The sequence below is a fragment of the Mercenaria mercenaria genome, chromosome 15 (assembly GCF_021730395.1).
Source record: "Mercenaria mercenaria strain notata chromosome 15, MADL_Memer_1, whole genome shotgun sequence".
Classification (NCBI taxonomy): Eukaryota; Metazoa; Mollusca; class Bivalvia; order Venerida; family Veneridae; genus Mercenaria; species Mercenaria mercenaria.
In genome coordinates, this window is record NC_069375.1 from 65,343,334 (window position 1) to 65,365,762 (window position 22,429).

Sequence of the window (22,429 nt, forward strand, 5' to 3'; positions counted from 1 at the left end):
TTAATCACGTCACAAACCTGATATAAAATTAACATGTTCATATTGAAAATATTGGCGGATGTTCCATTTCAACTAAACATAGTTGAACATTCAGAATATAATAATTTTAATTTCATTAAATTCATAAGATCAAAGTGTATTGGTGTGATTTGGAATTTACTAATTATGTGACTTTTAATTTAAGGGTTACCTTATCGTTACCCTTACGGTTAAGTGAATTTAAATCAGTCTATGATCGTTTTTATGTTTTATTATAATAAAATAATCATTAAACACTGTGTAAAACGTTCATTCAAATCTATCAAAATTTGGTGTTAAAAGGAAAAAAACAGATGTGGAGTTAGAAAACTTGTTGAGTATATCATTAATATACGCACCATTTTGCTATCTTTAATACCTTACATGTCATTTTCAAAAGTTCAGTTTTGACCTTGACATGTCTTTGACCTTGGAATTCCATTAACATAACCCTTGGATACGACAATACCAAAAATATTTCTACAGTTGATCCACATATAAAGATTAGCAAACATGTCAAATATAAACTCACTTTGCCATCGTATGCCACTTTTCCCAGATATATATTATTCTATATAATATAATATATATTATAAGTATTTTTATATTATCATCAGTTTTATATACAAAATACTGAAGGGCGTTGAGACACAGTATTTAAACCAATTTAGATGGTTATATGAAAATAAAACGAGTGCGTAGCGAATAGTTTATTTGTAAATGCACTCATTTGACCCGCGACCCCATTATACTGTAATGAGGAACCCTAGAAGACGAAAGCCCCTTTTATATTTCATGTATTATCCTAAGTAACACTTTTATACTAATATCCGAGCATTAACAAAAAATGCCATCAGAAGTCACATTTTCCTGAGATATTGGTAGACTATTACTGAAAAAGCATGAAAATACTGAATATGAACTATGAAATAAAATGTGGCGCGAGGCCTTAACTGTTACCTATTGTAATCACGGGTAGCATTTGAATAGCCCGCAGAGCAGGGCTTTAAGGAGGCACCACAAAATAACTCTATTCCTTTGTATTTCCATGATGATATTTATACATAATTTGCATAAAAATTGAGAAATACAAGAATTTAGTTTCAAATTGAGAGTGACATAAATAAGGCCAAGCCAATGTGTTTAATGTCTTAAAAATACGTACATAAATCAGTATTTTAGTTGAATGTCAATCACATTGTGTTTCTACAATGCAAGACAGTTATTCATCAATGTAGGGATAATACACGTTTTTTTGTGTGTGTATTAACGTGTGCAGAAGCCCGAGGGATTGTTTGTGACCGAGACCGAAGGTCGCTATTCTTGCATAAAAATATTACACGACGTATTTGTTTTCATATGTGATGACTTGACGTTTCCGGTACATTTTTTATTTATAATTCCTGTTTTTCTTGGAAACGGTAAACATGTTTTAAATATCCGTATCCAGGGCCCGGAAATAAACAACACTACCAAAAGCACATCCTGAAGGTTTTTAAGCGTTTTATTATCTCTCATTATTGCAAACATAAAATTACCAATAACTGTTCATATCATTTCACGGTTTGGTGGACTCGATCACAATATCAAGAATAATAACTTTACAATCGTGTTATATTGAGTACGGACACGCAGTTGGAGTACGGATGAGTACGAACGTAGTGTCAAGTTTCCAAGCTGTTTATATAGATTCTTCGAGAAATTAGATAAAAACATACCGGCTGATACTTACCAAAATCATAAATATGATTTCTAAAAACAAAGAATCGCACAGGTAAACACGCGATTCTTTGACATTCACGGTTGTCTACAAAATCTGAATTGACACCGAGTTCTAAAAGGGGAGTAAACAAGGGAAGAAACGAGTACGAACAATGTTGGGGGCAGCGCATATGGCGTTTGTTACTGATACAGTAAAACATTCTATGGTGAACAGACTCAATCAAACCCAGTCTGCTATTATTCATTTTGGTTGCATTCTTTGCTTCCAAGGGATCTTTTTTACAGATTTTATTAGACTGCATCTTTAATGCTTCAAGAAGAGGTTGTTATGAAACAAACAAGACGCAGATACCAGATGTCAATCTGCGCAGAATTACATAAACGTCCCTGGGAAAGCATTTCAAAAATAAAAATCGGGTATTAACAGCACGTGAATTGCCTTGTTTGCACACGATTTTTCTCCCGTTAATACATGGGCGGGTCCAGTGATAAAAGTAGTTTTTTTTATGCAAGAATATTCTTAAAACTATGCTGAAAAGAGTTTGACTGAGTATGTTTGCAGATAAAGGCGTGAAAACACATTATTCACAAAAGGCCTTAACTGTTCACCTGAATACTTGTAGTATAGCTGTATATTACCTGTATCATAAGAATGATTTTCATGCAGTTTTTGTGGGCGAAAAAAGTAGGTCACTTGTTCATGTTGGGTCTTAAAGTGTATTTTCTCGGCATTCTGTAATAGTACGCAATATCACAGTGTATAGACTCTCTGTACGCCCAAACGGAAGTCGCCAATAACTAGGCATTCACTTTCGTTTTCCAAATTGTTGGAAGCTGTCGGTAGTAATTATTTTTATGTTTTTCTGTGGCTATTTGAAATAAATATTCTTCTTGTATATATTTTTCAATGTATGATAAATGTCTCTGCAACAAACTGTCGTTAAATAGACACTAACACATGAAAATAAAACGTATTTTCACCAAAAACACAACTGGTCATAGCAAAAGACGATGCATTTAGGCTAAAATGCCCGTTATTTAGGAAGTGCGAAGGAAATACGTGTCAGAACCGCTTCTGAATGTTACATTATCAACCCATGCACATGATTTTATACCTACGAATATGAATTTACAATCCTAAATAGTTGAAATATTGTTTAATTCAACATGCATCTGAATTATTCACTGGCCACCTAGTCGCAAAACTTTATATAAAAACTGTTCCACTATTCGCCAAAACACTGTACGCCTATTCAATAAAGAAATGACGAAGTGTTTGGACTTGCAGGCTCTATACACTGTACTCCTTGAATTAAGAAATATAAATTTTGTATTGTATTTTACTTGCGACTATGAAAAAGTATTTATTAGTCTGTTTCACCAACGATGTCCTTGTCTTGGACAATAAATAAAATCTTTATACGTGTTTCCGCTATCATTCGAGAAAAATATATATTTATTTCGCTCAGTTTGACGGATACTTTGTTTGTTTTTCTTTTTTTCTTTGTTTTTTAGCTCGACTGTTCGGGAATAGGGGTGCTATTCTGCTCGCCTCGGCTTCCGCGCTGGCTTTCTTGGTTAAATTTTTTCGGCAACCTTTTTTGTCACATCTTTTTTACTTTTGCTTAAACCTTACTGTATCTTCGCATAAACATTGTGCAGCATACAAACGAAGCCTTTTTATGCAGAGACCCTGTGTCCATTATACCCAAGGTCAATGTCACTCAAGGTATTGCACTTAGTGTTTGACATTATTTTTTTTTTAATTTAAGCTACGCCTACAGACACACGCGCTATGAATGTTTATACGTGTTTCCGCTCACATACGAGAAAAAATATATATTTATTTCGCTCAGTGTGACAGGACACTTTATTTTTTTCTTTGTATTTTTAGTTCGACTATTCGGGAATAGGGGTGCAATTCTACTCGCCCCGGTTCCGGCGTTGGCTTTCTTGGTTAAAAGTCTTAAGGCAACCTTTTTTTCGTCACATCTTTTTTACTTTTGCTTATTCCTTACTGTAACTTCGCATAAACATTGTGCAGCATAGAAACAAAGCCTTTTTCTGCAGGGTCCCTGTGTCCATTATACCCAAGGTCAATGTCACTCAAGGTATTGTACTTAGTGTTTGAAATTACTTTTTGAATTTAAGCTCCGCCTACAGACACACGCACTGTCTGCCTGGTTGCTTTGTACAGTCAAAGTGTGCAATGAAAATGAGTCCCGCTCATCTATCTTTCAAGACGGTGGTAGCTTTATTCATATTATTTATACATGTAGATCAACTGATGTAATCACTAGGAGCCAGGTCATTTTCAGTTTGTTCTGTAGCGAATACTCAATAATTAAGAATGAAAACGAAAAAGAACCGAGTGTTAGCTTCGATCTGCTTGATTTTGAATGATATCAGCGATGCTTTAGAGCCGGATATTAAAATAAACAGAAATTACCAGTTACCGCGCCGACGGCAACTGTTTTTTTTTCTGTGAGAGATGATAAAGTTCCCGTCGTAAAGTCCGAACAAGTCTCTGAGATGCCGAAAATTGATCAAACACTGAGTTGTGCCACGTAACGATTAAATGAATTATGCGCTAGTGATTAATGTGTAACGAATCTAGTCATTATTGCAAAAATCAATTTCAAACACTATGCAGGTTAGAGTTTATTAGTACGCACTTATCAAATTGAGTTAGGCGCACAGTGGCGCCGTGCTAGACCAATTTATTTTGATAAATGCTTACTAATAAACACTAACGAAAAGTGGAATCGAAACTGCAGTAATAGCATTTAAACTGGTCCATGACTGTTACGAAAACGAAAGAAGTTATAACTATTATATTTTAACTTTTGGTTATCATAAAACAAAGTCAAAACATTGAAATATAAGAATGAAAAGAAGTTTTGAATAGGCGTAGAGTTTTTCGACTAAGCGTTCAGTCCGGATTTTAAAAATTGCGATTAGTGGGCCAGTAATATATCAAATAGTGGGACAGTGTAATCGGCACATATGTCTCTGAAAAACACATTTTCCTAAAAATGTATTCGTTACCATAGAGTCATGCTGGTATTTATCGACGCGTAAGATATTTATCTATGGATTAGCAAAGGTTTCAATTCTTTGCAAAAGCTTGAGATACATGTATTTCAAAGAATTGATAGTTTCATTACAAAATCGAACAAATACCCACGCGTGATTTGACTTGAAATTAAGTATATTAAGAGTTTTAACAGGCGTGTTTGGTATCCACGTAAACAGTAATTCCATATCGATACGTAAAATAAAAAATACACTTACTTCATGCTATATTAACGAAATAAACAATGAAAATCCAAGCCATCCGCGACAGCAAAAAATTGTGTTTTGATTTCTGAACGCCTAGTTTTTGGCGACTTCCGGTTGGGCGTACAGAGAGTCTATACACTGTGAATATACCAAATGATTTTCTTTACAAAAGCTATAAATGAATAAACCTGTCGATGTTTGAACCATTTAAACACTTAGGCCTACCTCAAGAAATAAAAATGCGAACAAAACAAAACAAACAAAACGCAAATTTAACTTTGAAGTGATTTTACCTTACTTAAGATGTAATATAGAAACGATTATAGTAATGCTTCAAAAATTTCTTCGAGTATGTGGAGGAAAATTGTCATGCTATCAAATCTTCTTGCATTTCGTATCTTTCGTCTCCATTTCAAAAAAGATACCATATTTATGGCAAAACTTTATGTTTTCGTTTAAATATAAATTATACCAAATTCACTGATTTTGAAATACAGGAGCTGTCCAATGACTTAAACTTCAGAATATACTTAGAGAATTCGACATATCAAAAGAATAGGGCCGTGAACCTGCTTTTTTGCTAGACTGATTTGAAAAATTTGGACCTCACCCAGTCTTTCATAATGGGAGTCTATGGGAAAACCAAAATTTTCATAACATTTTCCAGAATAGAAATTTTTCTACAATGTAGATTTTAATGAAACTTCTCACAGTCGTTAATAAACAGATGCTTTATAATGTTGGCCGTTTGGCTTTATTCTACGTTTTCCGAATAAATGACGTCACGTCATCCCTTCTAGTTTCAACTTTTTTTCACGATATACATTAATCAGTCTATGCAAAATGACATCAAATGTAAACGATCACAATATCCCACAGTTCAATATTTTCTTCGAGTATTTTTTTTTATCTTCATTTGAGGAAATGATAAAAGGTAAATCGACAACACATATTTGTTCAAGCAGCTCCAAACGGATTAAGGTAATGACTTTTTTTAAATCTCAATTTTCTATCACAATTTTTACCATACACATACATGTACTAAAACATAGTACGAGTAATAAAAAGTGTAACCCATTACAGCAAAGTGGTGCTAGTAAAGTATGAAGTTAATAAGCAACTCTACAGTATAAATAATTTAAGACATGAAGTGTTTGAAAGATATTTCAGACTTTTGTCATTTTCACTTATTTTCACTTTTTGCTGTATTATTGTTTTTCAGTTAGTTTAGCTCCTACAAAAAGTCCTCCGCCAACCCATGCTGAAAGCCAGGCAATGATATCTAATGCAAACACGGCCATCGCAATCATCAAGAAAAGACCTGAAAAATCCACAATTTTATTTGATTATGTACTTAAATAGAAACTTTCAAGAATAACTTGTAGAAATTCATGGCATAAGCTGTATACACACTGAAACAGAAACAGAAACGCAGCCATCGTTAACCCTTACCCTGCTAAATTTCTTTAATAAACGTGTCCATCTTTTAATTTGGACAGAACTATTAACTGTCAAAAGGGGTGCTTACCAAAAGGATACTGACGGAATGGCAAACAGTGTAGATCATGATCAGACTGCACGGATAAAAAAGTATGTAATAACTCTAATATTATACTAATTTTGTTTCGCATTAAATGTCAGATAATCAACTGAGGCAGAAAAAAAATCGGACGGGTTGGCCTTCATTACAGCGGTTTCGACCTCCGGTTTTTAAGAAATGTTGGTATCCTGGATTTGGAGAAAATGGTCTTACCTGCAGCTACATTTAGACCAGCCGCTACAAAATATAGAACATTCAGATCAGGTTGTCAGAATAAACAGCACTAAGATCGCTGATACGATTGCGCTTGCGGTAAATATTTTTCCAAGAAATACTGTCGCGCGCACTCCGTGGTAATCTCTTAGTTCTCCATCATCTGTAACTATAAAAAGCGAAGAAACTACTGATATTATTTATCATACGTATGGAAGGAAAAAAATTAAAGCAGACACGAAAGACAACTGTGATAACATATAAGATAAGGGTGCCCACTGTACGTAAGCCTGACAAACTTCAACTCTGCCAGCCAATGACAAACGTCATAGAGTGTCATAACGACGTTTGTTATATTACTGCTGTGACAAAACGGCATAGCAAACGACCCAACGAACGTGGCCAAACACAACAAACGTCATTATGGTACTCTGCTGTGCAACGTTAAGGGGAGCATTGTAAAGACATAATTATGCTGTGGGACTGCATTCGATGGGGCGCCATAACGACACATGCTTTAGGAGTGCCATTAAGATGTTTGCTGCCGGGCAACGTGATGCGGGGCGCCATAATGACACATGCTTTAGGGGCTCCATAAAGATGTTTGCTGCCGGGCGACGTGGTGCTGGGCGCCATAATGACACATGCTTTAGGGGCGACATAAAGATGTTTGCTGCCGGGTGACGTGATACGGGGTGCCATTACATTATTTTGTCTTCGTATCGTCGTGACAAAACGGCAAAACAAAATTGCATCAAATCAGCTGCGTATATGTATATATTTTCCTTCTTTGTTTCAATAAAAGTCTTCATCACAGTATTCACGGAGGGGGAACCAACATATGTATTCCCAAATGGGCTCCGCTTAAAATTATATGTTGTACTTCCGATACTATATGTAGTAAACAGAAAAAAGGTGAGATTTTTATTTGTGCGTGAATTTTGTGAAAATGACATTGTTTTGCCTGAATATCGCGATGCAGTGCAACCGAGTATACATTACCAAGCTTCACGTACGAAAAATATGTGCATATACGGGAGTATACGGTCCCGTATATGTCTAATATACGAATATCCTGAAAGTATGATCAAAACCTACGCCTTAAACATACTTTTGGACCTTGACAATCCCTAACTTTGAATACTGACATAAACTGTTGAAACGTATTTATGCTAAGTATGAATGAATGGATCCATGTGAGAAAAACATGAATGTCCAATTAAAGAATACGGGATTCGCGTATATGGAATGTTCCATATACGGGAAAAATGTTTCCGTATACGCCCGTATATTAGGAGTATACGGAATGCGTACACTCCCGTATACGGAACTATTTTCCACAGTATATACCTTACCTGTACTTGTAGAAATGACAAAGAAAAACTTATCCTCCGTGAAACGGTATGACTGAACATTAGCAACAGATGGAAATATGTTGTAATTGCACCTCGCCTGCTTAAATTTTGCCCCCGAAACCTTCCGTATGCTAAACCCCATGCAGAAGAAAAATTATATGGTGATCACTTTGTTGTCAAACAATATTGACATTAGCCTAATGCAGAGGAGAATATAAGTGTAAGAAACAAATTGAAGACAACAAGGCATCAAGTCTGCATTTTAGCTCAAGATCTGCGGAGTTTTAAAAAATCTAATGCATCACATATGTACAGTAGCTCATGCACAACATATGTATCCCATTCGGTTTTCGCCGATAAATATTTTTCTAGTAAAGTGATCACCATATAATGTTTCTACTGTGTTTGACATAAATACAGACAGGGAAGAGGAATATAAATAATTATCAAAAGATTTTTATCAGTGGGTGTAAGATAGTGTGACAATGTTCTGATTTCAGAAACATCTGAGGCGAGTGATGAGATGCAGAAACTTGAGAAGGCTAGACAACTGGCGGAGGAGGCAATGAAAGATAAAAAATAAGACAGACAAAGGCATCATGTTTGTCAGGTAAAATAATTTTTTTTTCCGCAGAAAAGGCAGTTGAACATTTAATTTGGACTTGATCTGTTTTAGTTTAAAACCATGCTGGAATAAATTAAAACATTACAAAAAAGCAAGAAATTGCAATCTGAAAACCTGAAAACACTAAAGTCTTATGGGCCTGTGTGGTCGAGTTGTTAAGGTGGCCGGCTAATTATCTTGCCTCCACACTACTGTTGGCTCAAATTTTGCAAATTTGTAACTTAGCGAACATACTTAAAATTCCAAATTCGCAAACAATTTATCACAGCAAAAATGTATGCTTTTGCAGCAACCGGTTACCTGGCCCTATGTTAACAGAACAATTTCAGTCTCAGCTGAGTTTCAGAAAGAAACTTTATTTGTCTTTTATATCTAAATGCTATACGTAAAACAATATTTCAAGTCGATAACTATTTTCAATTGACTGACTATTCAGTATTGATTGTTAGTCTCACTTGGAATTTAAACGTGAAGTTTAAGCAAAATCAATATTAAAATTTCAAACTCAAACTCAGCTGAGACCAAAAACTGATTTGTGAACACGGGTCTTATTGAAAAAGCATGTACCGGTACTCTGATTAGTGAAACAGATCTGGTAAGTGTTGGGAAAATCGTAAAACACTGTTGTATGAAGTACTCAACAAATAAATGGCCTAATTATTATAGGAGCAATACAACAACTGACGAGGAGCTGGGAGAGATGACAAAGACCGTTAATCCTGATGAGATTAACATTGATGAGAATTACTCTACTGACGAGGATGAAGAAGTAGAAGGTATGACCGTAGAAGTTTCTAGAATCAAGGATAAGGGCTTCATAAGATATCGCCTCGATAGCCTAGTGGTAGAGCGTCCGCTTCGAGTGCGGGAGGTCGTGGGTTCGATCCCCGGCCGCGTGATACCAAAGACGTAAAAAATGGTACCAGTGACTCCCTTGCTTGGCGCTCAGCATTAAAAGGGCAGAAACTGGCCTCTTCTCTCATACCCTCGTGGCGATAGATTCCATCAGGAATGAGGTGTCGAGAGTGATTAATATAAATTGTAGAACTTCCTTCACAATCGACCTAAAATAAATTATATATAAACTATAAACTAAGGATAAGGGGTTGACAAATTTTATGAAAGCAACTTAACCTGTAGAATTGCCACTTGCCCTGATGCAGATTTTAGTTGACTTCCAATTCTAATATTAAGGAAAAATGATTTTTCTCTTTTATCAAGTCTATTAAAATAGTAAATACCTGGATCTAGTTCTAAACATAATGGGTTGCTGGTACAGCAGTCATGTGGGTTTTAGAGTTTAGACCAACAACTCAATTTCCATTTTAGATTTTTAGTTGTCCATCTTAAGTGTAGCTCCATTTTATTGGAATTATTAATTTTTTGAGGAAAACAAATCTTGGCCTGCAGGACGAGTACCACAGCAAGTTCCACTTGCCGGTAGACAATTCCTGCTATTTACGGGCAGATAAATTAAGGGATTAGTTGGTGATAATGAACGTACTGAGAGCAAAGATTATAAAACTGAAAATGATTATTATGATGATGCTGGTAGTAATACTGATTTTAATGGTCCTTATTTAATTTGATAAATTGACGGTGATGATGATGATGATTCCTATGATTAAGTTGATGATGATATCAGTTATGATGGTTCATTTGATGATGATCAAATTAACAGTGTTGATAAATTGACGAAGGTGATTATGATGGTGGTGGTGATGATTCAGATTGCAAAGATAATGATGATGATGATGATGATGATGATCAGTAGTCTTATTTTGGGATAGACGTTTTTTTTTGTTATATTCTGCATTATCAGTGTGTACTGTCTTCTAAATTAAAAGATCCTTTGCTTATAATACTTCTTTAATTTGTTTTCAGAAGTACAAGCTCAGACGGTACCTACAGAAGTTTTTGGAGGACTTGTTCAAGAAGATGATTAGATTACTGAAGGGGGGAAATAAATAAACATATATTGGAACAATTGATGCATAAACTGTTTGTAAACTTTGTGATCTAATTTTGAATAAATGAAAAGGAAATATAAAAGAATGAAAGTTTGGAAGGACCCCTGCACTAACTCATGAAATTATGCATGAATAGATGGAAAAAGGAATAATTTGTATAATGAATAACAAAAGACAACAAAACACAAAGACACTCCCTAAACAATGGGCACTGAATGACGCTTTTTAGATATAACTTTTTTTTTCTTTCGTACATTTAAATAAATGGCTTATTATTTGTTGCCATGTCATCGAGTATAAAATAAGTCGATGAAGTTAATAAATATCATTTGGTTTACCTGTTGTCAAGACTAGCACATGATGCAGCATGTTTAGTTCAATTTACATGTGTTTTTATTTTAAGTTTAACTTTCTTTACTTTACATCAACTAAAGACTTTGAAATGTATTCAGACTGAATGATTATGAATCTGACAATTTGGCAACACGTCAGCTTTTGTTTAGAAAAAAAAAAACGAATTTATATTGTCCTTTGTGTTTTATATGCTGAATGTATGAAATCGAACTAAAGTATCTATACACTTTGTTTTACAATATGATGGAATAAATGTTAAGAAATGTCACAGAGTCTTGCAGATTTTTTTATGCATCCAGAGTAGATTGGCTATTCACCCTTTCTAAATTGCAACACAGCTAAAAATGGAAAAAAAGAGTTTCTTGTTTTTCTCGTTAGCCCTTACCATGCTGGACACAACTGGTTTTGCCTTTGTAACCAGTGTAGATCATGATCAGTCTGCACATATGTGCAGTCTGATCATGATCTACACTGTTCGCTGTTCAGTCAGTATTTTTGGTAAGTATCCCTTTTAACAGTTGAAGTGGCTTTATGCGCATCTAATACTGCACATAGTGTGTTTTGGGTGAGTGTTCTATAAAAGCAATTTCTGGTTGCTGTGCATTTAGATGTGTTAAATTAACGATAATGCCGCATTTGTATTTGAAGTTGATACTTTAAAATAAAGAAATCAGACGAATAAAATAATAGTTATCTTTTTCAATCTGCGCAATGATCTCCCTTATCTGAAAATGGAAATTTCTGAAGTAGAAGGGAAGCAACTCCTGCTGGCAGTTTTTGACGTTTTTTAGAAAGACTGCCCCAGTCAAAATTAGAAAAGTCATATTTGGAAACTTATTATTTTATACTGGTAACAGGAAGAGTTTGGTATGTTGGGTTAAAAGCTATAATTTCCTCCATCCTTTTTACATGTACATCTATTTAAGCTTGAGTTTTACTTGAAAAATGCATATAATTCTACTTTAATGGAACTGTCCAAATTCAAAGATGGACAAGTTCATTATAGAAATTTAGCAGGGTTATGGTTAATGACCAGATTTGATATGAAGCATGTATTATTGTACTGTAGATAATATATTGCCTAATGGCCAAAATTGTTGACATGTAAGGGGTGAGAAAACAACTAAATCATCCTTCTCAGTTTATCAAATTATCTTCTCAATAATTTTAGAATAAAAAATCTCCCCAAGCAAATAATGTTACAAAGTGGAACATTTTTTAACATTTAGCTTGCTCGATTTCTAAAATGGACAGATCCATAATTCTATCTGGGCAGTACCATTTATTATTTAAAGAGGTACTAATTGAAAAAAAAATGTCAGAATAGAGAAAAGTGTAGGCCGCGCAGTCTGATCTTGATCTACACTGGTCAAAATGGCAAAATCATTTGCCCGCAGCAGGCTAAAGGTTGATAAAGTTTCACAGCACCCTCGGTGTAATGCGTATAACCATTTTTATTATCTTCCTTTTCTCACTATGATCGTTTAATAATGAATTTTATAATTTCTTTTATCATTGCAGTGAAACATATAATGTGAAAATTTGTTTGAGAAAATCTGTAAAAAATACAGTACACTATTTTAATAAGAGGATGCTTATTTTACGTCAAACAAAAATACAGAGAGTTAGTAAGTTATAATGTAACCTTTAAGGTCGCATTAAGTTGTGCAAATAGAAATTGAAATTAAAGTTTATTTGTATATTTAAATTGTTCAAAGAAAGAAAGCTTTTGCGATCGTCAAAATTTAGTTTAAAGTACAACCATATTATTATGTACCAGAATTTGAATCTATTGAATCTATTGAAATAGTGGCAAGCTTTCCTAGAACAGTATCTGGGTGAAAGGGCGGATGGACCGTTATTAATCTTAATCTCAAACACTGGTTGATTATTTTGCACAGTCCTTGTATCTGCAGAGCTGCAGTTGCTAATTCAATTCTACTCTTTGGGGCGTCTGAAAGATGTGATGAAAACTTGTGGACTGAAACTATAATAACTTTTACCCTGCAGTTAGATCCACTGGAACATGGCCACCAAACCCTAGCGCCACCACCATAAAGTGATGATAAGGAAGAGCCATCGGCATTTCCTTGGTGTAGCTATCACCAGTTTCAAATTGTAAATGTTAACATTTTAGCTCCACTATTCGGATATTTATTTTAAAAATCGGAGAACACAAGAACACTGTAATTTCATTAAAATATTATAAAAATTGTGCATGTTGAATTTTCAATTTTTCTAATAATGGGTATTTTCTTTTATTTGACTATTTGTTTGTTTGTTTGTTTTGGGTTTACCGCCGTTTTTCAACAGTATTTCAGTCATATAACGGCGGGCAGTTAACCTAACCAGTGTTCCTGGATTCTGTACCGGTACAAACTTGTTCTCCGCAAGTAACTGCCAACTTCCCCACATGAATCAGAGGTGGAGGACTAATGATTTCAGACACAATGTTGTTTATCAAATAGTCACGGAGAACATAAACCTGTCCGAGGATCGAACTCACGACCCCGCGATCCGTAGACCAAAGCTCTACCTACTGAGCTAAGCGGGCGGGCTTTATTTGACTAATTAAATAAAGAAGGATAAATTCAATTTATCCATTACATCTTTTGAATAATTTGAGATAACGAATTTGCTTCAGTGACAACTGTTGATTAAATTTTCCCTCTAAATGATGCATTTGTTTCAATCTTAAAATAAATATTCATCATCACCCACATCATTTGGCACAAGGGTCATAACTCTCACACCAATATATTATGAACTATCCTGCCTTTTTACTTAGAATTTCAGGTTATAATTTTGATGCACTTTCACTCTGTCACAGTTATTACTAAATGGATTTGATTCAAATTTAAAAAAGTTGTTCCACCCACATCATATGGAACAAGGTTCATAACTCGGGTACATTTCATGAATCCTGTCCCCTTTTACTTAAAATTTCAGGTTTAAGTTTTCATACACTTTCACTCTTATCTCAATTATTGCTCAATGAATTTGATTCAGACTTAAAATAGTTATTCAACATCATACTCTCATCATATGACACAAGGGCCATAACTCTTCAATCAATGTTTCATGAATTATTCCCCTTACCTTAGAATTTCTGGTTAAATTTTTGATGCACTTTCACTCTATCTCATTTATTATAATTACTAATTGGATTTGATTCAAACTTAAAATAGTTATTCAACATCATTATTCACATCAGATGACACAAGGGCCATAACTCTTGCACCTTTATTTTATGAGTTATCCTCCTTTTTGCTTAGAATTATACTTATTTAATGCTCTTTATCTCTCTTAGTCCGCCTGCTTAGCTCAGTAGGGAAAGCGTTGGTCTACGGATCACGGGGTCGCGAGTTCGATCCTCGGGCGGGGCGTTTGTTCTCCATAACGATTTCATGAAAGACATTGTGTCTGAAATTATTCGTCCTCCACCTCTGATAATTCATGTGGGAAAGTTGTCATTTCTTGCGGAGAATGCGATTGTACTGGTACAGAATCCAGGAACACTGGTTAGGTTAACTGCCCGCCGTTACATGATTGAATACTGTTGAAAAACGGCGTTAAACCCAAAACAAACAAACAATTATCTCTCTTATTACTAAATACTTTTTACACAGACTTGACCAGTCTCCCAATATCTAGCATTTTATACTAGTATTTTATTGGTGTCATTAAACACTCAAGTGACAGCCCCTGCTTCCTCAGATGTGTCAAGTTTCACTATCCAACATCGAAATAGTCAAGCGTGCTGTCTATTGTGACAGCTCTTGTTAGCTCATCTACATTTTACTCCAGATCTTCGTGAAATCTGATTAGAATGTGTGTCTGGTCAAGTTCGAATAAGGGTCATCTGGGGTGAAAAAACTAGGTCAACTGGTCAAACGAAATAAAATCTTTCTGTACGCAAAAAGGGCTGAATATTACTCTGAATATTCATAAAATTTAGTCAGAACGGTTACCTTGATGAAATCTAGGTCACGTTTGAATATGGGTCATCTGGGGTCAAAAACTAGGTTGCTAGGTCAAATTAAGAAAAAAGCCTTGTGTATGCGATAGAGGCTGTATTGATCAAGTTCGAATATTGGTCATCTGGGGTCAAAAACTAGGTCACCTGGTCAAAACAAAGAAACTCCTTGTGTACGCAATAGGGGCTGAATTGTACACTGTATATTCATAAAATTTAGTCAGAATAGTTGCCTTGATAAAATCTATGTCAAGTTCGAATATGGGTAATCTTGGGTCAAAAACTATGTCGCTAGGTCAGATCAAAGAAAAACCATATGTATACAATAGGGACTGCATATTACACCCGATCTTCATGAAATTTGAAAATTTGTCTGGATGAAATCTAGGTCAAGTTCGAATATGGGTTGTCTTGGGTATAAAACTAAGTCACCCTGTCAAATCAAAGAAAACCCTTGTCTACGCAATAGGGACTGCATTTTGCACTGAATATTCATAAGATATAGTCAGAATAATTGCATTGATAAAGTCTATGTCGAGTCGAATATGCTTAATATTTGGTCAAAAACAAGGTCGCAAGGTCAAATCAAAGAAAAAACTTGTGTTTGCGATTCAGTCTGCAATTTATAGCTCACCTGAGCACGAAGTGCTCAAAGGTGAGCTTTTGTGATCGCCCTGTGTCCGTCGTCCGTCGTCAACAATTTGACTTTTAAAACACTCTAGAGCTCACAGTTTTGGCCCAATCTTAATGAAACTTGGTCAGAATGTTACTCTCAATAAAATCTTGGATGAGTTTGATATTGGGTCATCTGGGATCGTAAACTAGGTCACCGAGTCAAATCAAAGGAAAAACTTGTTAATACTCTGGAGGTCACAGTTTTGGCCGAATCTTAATAAAACTTAGTCTGACTGTTACCCTCAATAAAATCTTGGATGAGCTCGATATTGGGTCATCTAGGTTCAAAAACTAGGTTACCAGGTCAAACCAAAGGAAAAGCTTGTTAACATTGTAGAGGCCACATTTATGTCAAAAACTAGGTCACCAGGCCAAATCAAAGGAAAAACTAGTTAACACTGTGGATGCCTTATTTGTGATCATATCTTAATGAAACTTGGTCAGAATGTTAATCTTGATGATCTATAAATCACGTTCAAATCTGGGTCAGTTGAGGTCAAAACCTAGGTCACTAGGTCAAATCAAAGGAAAAGTTCGTTAACATTATAGAGGCCACATTTATGACTGTATCTTCATGAAACTTGGTCAGAATGTTAATCTTTATGATCCTTAGGTCAAGTTCAAAATCTGGGTCATGTGGGGTCAAAAACTAGGTTACCGGGTCAGATCAAAGGAAAAGCTAGTTAACACTTTAGAGGCCACATTTATGACCATATTTTAATGAAACTTAGTCAGAATGTTTATCTTGATGATCTTTAGGTCAATAGGTCAGGTGAGCGATACAGGGCCTTCATGGCCCTCTTGTCAATTGATGATTTGATCTTCATGACATTTGGTCAGAATGATTACCTTAATGAAATCTAGGTTAAATTTGAATATGGGTCATATAAGGTTAAAAAACTAGGTCACTAGTTCAAATCAAAGAAAACCCTTGTGTACGCAATAGGGACCTGCATCTTGCACTTAATATTCATAAAATTTAGTCGGAATGATATCCTTGATGAAATCTATGTCAAGTTTGAATATGCGTAAAATTGGGTCAAAAACAAGGTCGCTAGGTCAAATTAAAGAAAAACTTTTCAATTGATATTCATGACATTTGGGTATAATGATTACCTTAATGAACTACATATCAACTGTGAGTATGGGTCATCTAGGGTCAAAAACTAGGTCACTAGGTCAAATCAAAGAAAAACCTTGTGTACGCAATAGGGGCTGCATTTTACACAGTATATTCATAAAATTTAGTCAGAATGGTTGTCTTGATGAATACTAGATCAAATTCGAATATGAATAAATTAGGAATTAAAACCTAGTTGCTAAGCTTGTGTTGGCAATAGGGAATGCCTTTTACACTGGATCTTCATGATATTTGATCAGAATGTTTGTTTTGATGAAATCAAGGTTGAGTTCGAAAAGGGGTCATCTCTGGTCAAAAACTAGGTCACCAATATTGGCTGCATTTTACTCTGGATAGACATTTTTTTGCCATATTTAGGTCACATAGGTATATTTTTAGTAGTGAGCACACTCGAGGACCACAAAAATATTTTGACCATAGTTCCAGCTGCTTTCACAGAATTCATGGTCATTTTTTGATTGTGGTCGACAGCTGTGCTCGTAGCGAAAATTTTAGATTTGTTTAAAAAGATCTGTTTAAAAATTCTGTTAAAACCTGAAGATTTCCCATACCTATAATGGTAAACGTATTTTCAGTTATGTCAAATATGTTCTTCTATAACGGATATATTGTTAAGAGAAGGAACATTATGATTCGGTAAGTCACACTTGACTGAGCTACTGATATCGAAAGCTGTTGTCATTACAAGCTGGCCAATCAAACTCCGTGACCTTATGTGGACGCATTGGTCGAGAGGGCTAAGACGCTTTCCTACGGAGGTGAAGGCCCCTGGTTCGAATCCTGGCTACTCCCATTGCAGTGTGCCCTTGGGCAAGGCACTTTATCATGATTGCCTCAGCCGACCCAGCTGTAAATGGGTACCAGCAAATTGCTAGGGGAAAGGTATAAATAATTTTAACTGTTCTTAAAATGTTCTTAAAATAGGGTCGCTCAAAAGCTCTACAGAGCTTATGTTAATTGTTTCACAAAGCGACGGTAAATAAAATTTACCTTTACCTTTACCTTTAAAAATAACCTCTGACGTTAAAACTATTCTTTCCTAATTGAGGCGACTCTCTGACTGAACGTGTTCCGTGGATTACATATTACTAAACTCGAGGATGGTTAATTGATTCTTTTATTTCCTCCATTCTTGAAGAACATAACATATGTATAAACAGATACAGCAAATTTACATGTAAACAACTAAATATTATCGTTACCTTCAAATGCATGGTTAACATGTGAAAACAAACCCTATTGCGACCCTCTAATTATGCGCAATAAATTCACGCATCGAATCGTAATGGATTGACCGGGTCAATGTCTTATTGTCGTATTTACTCAACTGGAAGTGGTGACAGATTTAATTTGTTGTTGGATTTAACAATTTGTGTTAAATAACTAGCGTAAATACTTACTTGACACTTTTGGTACTATAAAACAGACATTGCAACCAAAATTTTACAAGATGATCATTATATATTTATATAGATGTGCCCTAGAAGGAACTTTTGCTATGCTTTAACTTGTTATATCGTGCAATTTGATAAAAGAATACTTATTGATGAAGGAAAACGTGTTCTTAACTCCACTTAGAAACTTTCAAATTTTAGGCCATTTTGATCAGAATGTTTGTCTTAATGCTATCTAGGCCGATTTTAGATCAGGGTCATCTGGGGCCAAGAACTAGGTCGTTCAGTAAAATCAAAGAAAAACTTTGTGAATGTTGTAGGGGCCATATTTAAGGTAGAATGTTCATAAAATTTGATCAGAATGTTTATCTTGACGAAATCTAGGTTTAGTTCAAATATGGGTCATGTGTATGCAAAAGGGGCTGCAGTTTTCTGGTAATTTTGGTGAAATTTGATCAGAATGTTTGACTTGATTAAAGCTGGTTCGAGTTCAAATTTGGGTCATTTTGGATCAAAAACTAGGTCAACTGGTCAAGTCAGGTGTATGCAAAAGGGGCCGCATTTTAAGCAGAATATTCATTAAATTTGATCCAGTTGTTCTCAGGTGAGCGACCTAGGACCGCTTGGTCTTCTTGTTTTAAATATCTACAAGTAAATTTTCTATTTCATATGATTTCCACGTTTAGCTTTCATAATTTAGCGGTTCAAACATCTTGCCTGATTTTCATTTGCAACTACGCCATTTGTAACACTATTACCATGACAAACATTATATTTTCTAGGTACAATTAAAAATACTATTACTATTAAAATTATATTTCGATTTACACAACACTGTTTCAATATCAAACGTTATCTGTTCAGACCTTGATTGAAAAAGACACGTATTTTACCAATGGACTTCCAAAAAACAGTGCTATTATTATCACAATCCGAAAGCATTTTTTAAATGACACCCAATCAGCCCCTTAACTCTTTTGGACTTCCTAACCAGACAGGTCTGGCCGAGATAAACAAGGATTTAATTTTTTTGTCTTCCTAGTTCCATCCTTACATCTTAACCAGTCCCGCTCGGCCGCACAAATCCTAGCGCAAAAGTTGGAAAGATCATTGCTCCACCGGGACTTACAAACCAGCGCATATGTTCATTTAACCTACTTTCGTACCACAAAAGTACGTGTTTTCGTGGAAAATTTATAAATATATTTCGTGTGAAAAAAAACGTAGTGTTTTCGTGGAAAATCTATAAATATATTTCAATGCTAATGCACAATAAGCTTTTTCACGTTCACAAATCATGTTAAACATGACAAACCGCAAATATGTTAAAATATATTTTCAATTAGTTTGTACATCGCAGGAATGTTCTGTATGATTTGTCAATAAAAGCGGCAACACAATAAATCATTCAAACAACAGCTGTTTTTATCTGATCATAGGATTAGATCGTAATATCATTATAGACAAAAAACACTTGAATATTGGAAACAAGAGCACCCCACAACAGATTGTTCTGGATGTCAATGCTTTGAAATTGTAATCAAAACCAAACCTAAAACGACACAGATGAGAGAGTTTTCTTTGACGCCAACCGACATTATGAATAACCTTGGTATTCGACTTTTTGCTGTTATATGCAGATTTCAAAATTCTGACTATTTATGTCTTTAAACATTCCTTTTGACCGACTATTTGTGAAACTTGATTCTTCGTGTCTAGGTTCAAGAGTACTGAATACATCTAAACATTATCATTTCGGGATATTACTGTAAGACTTATACAATTTAGAATGTACTTTTCAATGATTACACTATTGCACTGATACTTTTACTTTTTATATTCAGTAGCCCTAGAAGTCTTCCTACTTATTTGGATGGGATGACTTTTAAGTTTCCACAGAAAGATGTTTGTTCCCGACAGAATGGCTTAAAGTGGTAGGGGGAATAGAAGTTTTTCATCATCCCTGATCTGTTGAGGATTTTAGAATACAATAAGCTCAAGTAAACATGTTTTGTCAATGCAGAAACGAATGCTTGAGTAAATAGCGGACGCTAAATCAAAGTAAATAGAAACATTTTACCCACAGAATTGTGATCATTTACAGTCCGTTGAAGTATTCGACCGCCCAAAACGTTCCATCTGCTTTGGAATGTTTAGATATTTTTGTAACTAGAAAAACATTCTGCATGCCCACGAGCAGAATGTTGAGCCCGCCAGCTGTCTAAAAAGTAACGTTTCTTATACTATTTGGCAGTGACAGAACTGATTAACATAGCACCTGTATTTGCACCGCAAGCGGGCTCGATAGAAATATAAAACCAAACGCCTTGTGTACTTGTTAAATGAACTCAACATTTACATGAATTCGCCGAAGGCTGATGGGTATAGTGTTGGCGTTGTTCCTCAGCATTTCTGTCCGTTCGTCCGGCCGTAACTATACAATTATAAAGCAGATTCGTGTCTACCTGTTATTGAAGGGATTGTCCGATTATATTCATATTGAACGAGTGAGAAGAAAATTGTACAGCTTACCAAATTCAGCTCGTTACAATGTAGAGATAGTACCTAAGTTTTTCAAATCATAGGTATGAAGTGAAAAAGCTTTGAAATGAAGACAAATGTACATATATTTCTCAAAAATAGATATATTAACAATATTTTAACCAGAAGCGTAGAGTTATGAGCATTTAATATTTTCATGTAAAGGAAAATTTTGTGATCAAGGAAATGTAACTCTTCTTGGACCTGGAGAGCAGAAACATCAAATGGACATAATATAGCGAATATTTTCTACTTGGGTGCATTTGATTTAACATTCAACTGTGATCTGGATTTCTAAATAATGATCCATGATACTGTGTGCTAAAAAATATAGAACAACTGGAACAGTCCTTTAACAGCAAAAGATGCTGTAGCAGAATGAAAATTGTTAAGCTCTAACTGTGACTCGAACCCAGAACCTCTCACACCTAAGGCAGACACTCTACCACTTCTCTATAACAGCAGTAGCTATAGCTAGGCAGTTTAAGTGCACCGATTACATTACGTGAACTGGAACAGTTTTGTGACAATAACACATAATCGGCCGACTCCGGATTATCGGCGTATTCGCTTGGTTACCTAACGGCAATTTTCGTGTAAAGAAAAAATATAATCTAATGCTGCAAACGTTTTAATCGGTCAAAACTGCCCAAATTTCTCTGACTTGTTTTTTCGAGTATGAAGTTACTAACTGGTAGTACCAGTGAAATATAACTTACACTGAATCTTATATATTTGCCTTTTTAGCAGCTGGCGAACGGCAAACACAGTGGGCTTTGTCCTAATATAAGCAATTATTTTACCAGTTTCGACAGGATATCAATTGATAGGAAATTACAGTTACAAACTAAATACCTTTCTGCAACACATGGAGTCATTAGCATTCACTGACAATCAGTATTATGACTAAGATCGACGATCATTCATTCATTCATTCGAATAATTTATTGAGTCGGTTGTTTACATTTTCAATCGTAACCGGTGCTCTTGTAAAAACCACTTTTTAAAAAAAAAATGGAGAAAGGGGAAGAGCTATGGTACGGTCTCTATACAATGGTCGTTAAAATTGAACTTCCTGCATGATGTGACACCTATTTATGAAGGCAAAGGAATGCAAGTTTAAACTCTATTGAAACATAAATGTTTAAGAATTCCGCTGAGGAATGTACTTGATTATTCAAAACCTTAAGTACATTTTATAACATTTTAACAACCTTTCATAATGTGGACGAGCGTGCAAAAACTTGCAAAACAGACCGTTGCATAGGTTTGATTACTGTTTGAACATTTGTACTTTTATACTTGATAACTTGTTTACACCTGAGATGAAGTTTAGCAGGGCTAAACAACTGCGAAACTAAACATTTTTGTACAAGATAACATATTTGGCTTCAGTTTATTTCAGTCACATCAATGTATGTATTGTACTATTTAGTTAACCTGTCAAAAATGATTCTGGCTTTCATGTAAATGTTATATACACTCAACAAAATTCCTAATCGGTCAGTTTATATTTGTATTGCTGTTTTGTTAATTATGTATGTATTTTCACGAAATTTCACATGCCGACATTTGAATAGGTACTGCAGCTTATTATTAATTTATTTTTGACCGACTCGCCGC

General features: G+C 35.0%; 2 protein-coding genes across 2 annotated transcripts in view; one reads left to right on the forward strand and one right to left on the reverse strand.

Annotated features, from left to right (window-relative positions):
- Positions 1-11,295, forward strand: part of LOC123556922 (pre-mRNA-splicing factor SYF1-like) — a 133,553-nt gene extending 122,258 nt beyond the window's left edge. Inside the window, exon 24 of the mRNA XM_053525484.1 lies at positions 10,640-11,295. Coding sequence (XP_053381459.1) covers positions 10,640-10,701 — 62 coding nt within the window. The 3' untranslated portion in view covers positions 10,702-11,295. The remainder of the gene's footprint in view (positions 1-10,639) is intronic.
- The window catches only part of LOC128549139 (uncharacterized), a 35,409-nt gene continuing 18,550 nt past the window's right edge, over positions 5,571-22,429 (reverse strand). The window contains exon 3 of the mRNA XM_053525486.1: positions 5,571-6,343. Within this exon, the coding sequence (XP_053381461.1) occupies positions 6,231-6,343 (113 nt within the window). The 3' untranslated portion in view covers positions 5,571-6,230. The remainder of the gene's footprint in view (positions 6,344-22,429) is intronic.